Source organism: Marmota marmota, unplaced genomic scaffold, assembly GCF_001458135.2.
Source record: "Marmota marmota marmota unplaced genomic scaffold, marMar, whole genome shotgun sequence".
Classification (NCBI taxonomy): Eukaryota; Metazoa; Chordata; class Mammalia; order Rodentia; family Sciuridae; genus Marmota; species Marmota marmota.
The window spans coordinates 1-2017 of NW_026000167.1; the positions used below are offsets into that span (position 1 = coordinate 1).

The 2017-nt window shown below is 60.9% G+C and overlaps 1 protein-coding gene across 1 annotated transcript; it reads left to right on the forward strand.

The window, feature by feature from the left end:
• Window positions 1–5: 5 nt before the first annotated feature.
• LOC107135300 (endothelial transcription factor GATA-2-like) lies at window positions 6–1371 on the forward strand (the record flags this gene model as incomplete). The annotated part of the gene is made up of 2 exons (XM_015477188.2): window positions 6–167; window positions 776–1371. Coding segments are annotated over 2 exons (462 nt in total), but the record flags the coding sequence as incomplete, so codon positions are not given.
• Between the last annotated feature and the right edge of the window lie 646 nt (window positions 1372–2017).

Below are 2017 nucleotides of genomic sequence, written 5' to 3' on the forward strand. Positions count from 1 at the left end.
CGTGGGAGCCCAGCCCGCTGACGCCGCCCCTCCGCTCCCAGTCGGCCGCCCGGAGAGCTGGCACCTGTTGTGCGAATTGTCAGACGACAACCACCACCTTATGGCGCCGGAATGCCAACGGGGACCCGGTGTGCAACGCCTGTGGCCTCTACTACAAGCTGCACAATGTGAGTCCGCCGCCCCGCCCTCCCCGGGGGACCTGAGCTCTTTGTGCTGCCCGGGCGCGACGGTCCCCTCCCGGCCACAATCTCCAGTTTGGCTTGGCTTGGGAAGCCGCTGTCGCCTGCCAGAGCCACCAGGAGGGCTGCGCCTAGGAAAGGGGAGGGGCTGCTCTGAGCAGCTCTGGGTGGGGGGAGGGGATCAGGGTCAAGGTCAGGGTCAGGGTCAGGGGAGGATCTGGGGGTGCAGGGGGCGGGCAGCGAGGTGACCTAGGGACTGGGGGTATGGCTGGTGCCACCCGATCAAGACACCACTCTTCCAGAAATGGAGATAGGGAGTTTGATGGGCATGGAAGGGGGCGTGGCTAAGACACCAACCCATGCCCCTGGAGACCACGCCCCCTGGAGACCACGCCCCCGAAGACCACGCCCCCTGGAGACCCCTGACTCCCCAATCCAGGTCTCCTATGTCCCCTGCAGAAGCAGCCAGTTAGGGGATCTGGTCCAGGGAGGGGGATCTGGTCCTGGAAAGGGATCTGGTCCTGGGCAGGGGACAGTCCCCAGCCCCTCCTCCGCCCTCTGTCCCCTTCACGGTGTCGCGGTGGTCCCTGTCCCAGGTTAACCGGCCGCTGACCATGAAGAAGGAGGGAATCCAGACCCGCAATCGGAAAATGTCCAACAAATCCAAGAAGAGCAAGAAGGGGACCGAGGGTCTGGAGGAGCTGTCCAGGTGCATGCAGGACAAGTCGTCGCCCTTCAGTGCCGCCGCCCTGGCCGGACACATGGCCCCCGTGGGTCACCTCCCGCCCTTCAGCCACTCGGGACACATCCTGCCCACGCCCACGCCCATCCATCCTTCCTCCAGTCTCTCCTTTGGACACCCCCACCCCTCCAGCATGGTGACCGCCATGGGCTAGGGGACAAGCCACCCCGCTGGACAGAGACAGATGGACAGACAGAGGCGGGTGGCCCTTGCAGGGCACACAGCTCCCAGGAATGGGAGGTGTGGGGACCCGTCCCTTCGGCTGCCCGCCCTTCTCTGGACACTGACACCAGTCCAGCCGGAGCCTAAAGCCACCTCGTCCTCGCCTTGGAAGGCCACCATACCCGGGGCCCCAGCAGCCTGTCTGCAAGTTACTGTGAATCTTTTTCACCTGGGCTGGGAGGTGGCCCGTCCAGGTGACATTTCCTTCATGAACAAGGTTCAGAGAGCCAAAAAAAAAAAAAAAAGACCCTTTATGGTGACAGAGGTGAGGACTTGGAGGTCTCTAGGGGACCAGGGCTCTCGGGGACAGATGTCTGCGAATCTCAGCCTGTGTCCCCTTTCTCCTGTGGCCGCTCTCTCTCTCTCTGAAACAGCTGGGCTGAGCCAAGGCCAAGAGGGGTTGCTGATGGTTGGTGGCAGTGACCAGGGGACGCCAGCCTTGTGCACCCTGAGAGCTGGCCGGGCCCGAGAAGGCAGAGACAATTGCGGGCGGTCCCCACAATGGTTCCCAGGCCGGGGCGGGTCACAGGAAGGAAACAACATTTTTCTTGAAAGGGGAAACGTCTCCCCAGATCCCTCCCTCGGCTTTAAGGCCAGAGCTGGACCCGCGGCCCCCCGAGGTATGCGCCCTTCACGGGGCCCAAAGCCATGATTGGCCTCCATTCTCTGCCAGGTAGACCTCTGTAAATACATCCTTTTTCTGACCACTCCCCCTTTCCCACTCTGAGACAAAGAAGAAACTCTTAAAAATGGAAAAAAAAAAAAAATCAAACTGCATACGTTGAACTCACCGATGAGTTAATTGTCTTATTTTGAAACTCGTTTTTGGGGTCCAGTCAATGATAGGTGACCCACAGGAGCCCTGCTATATATA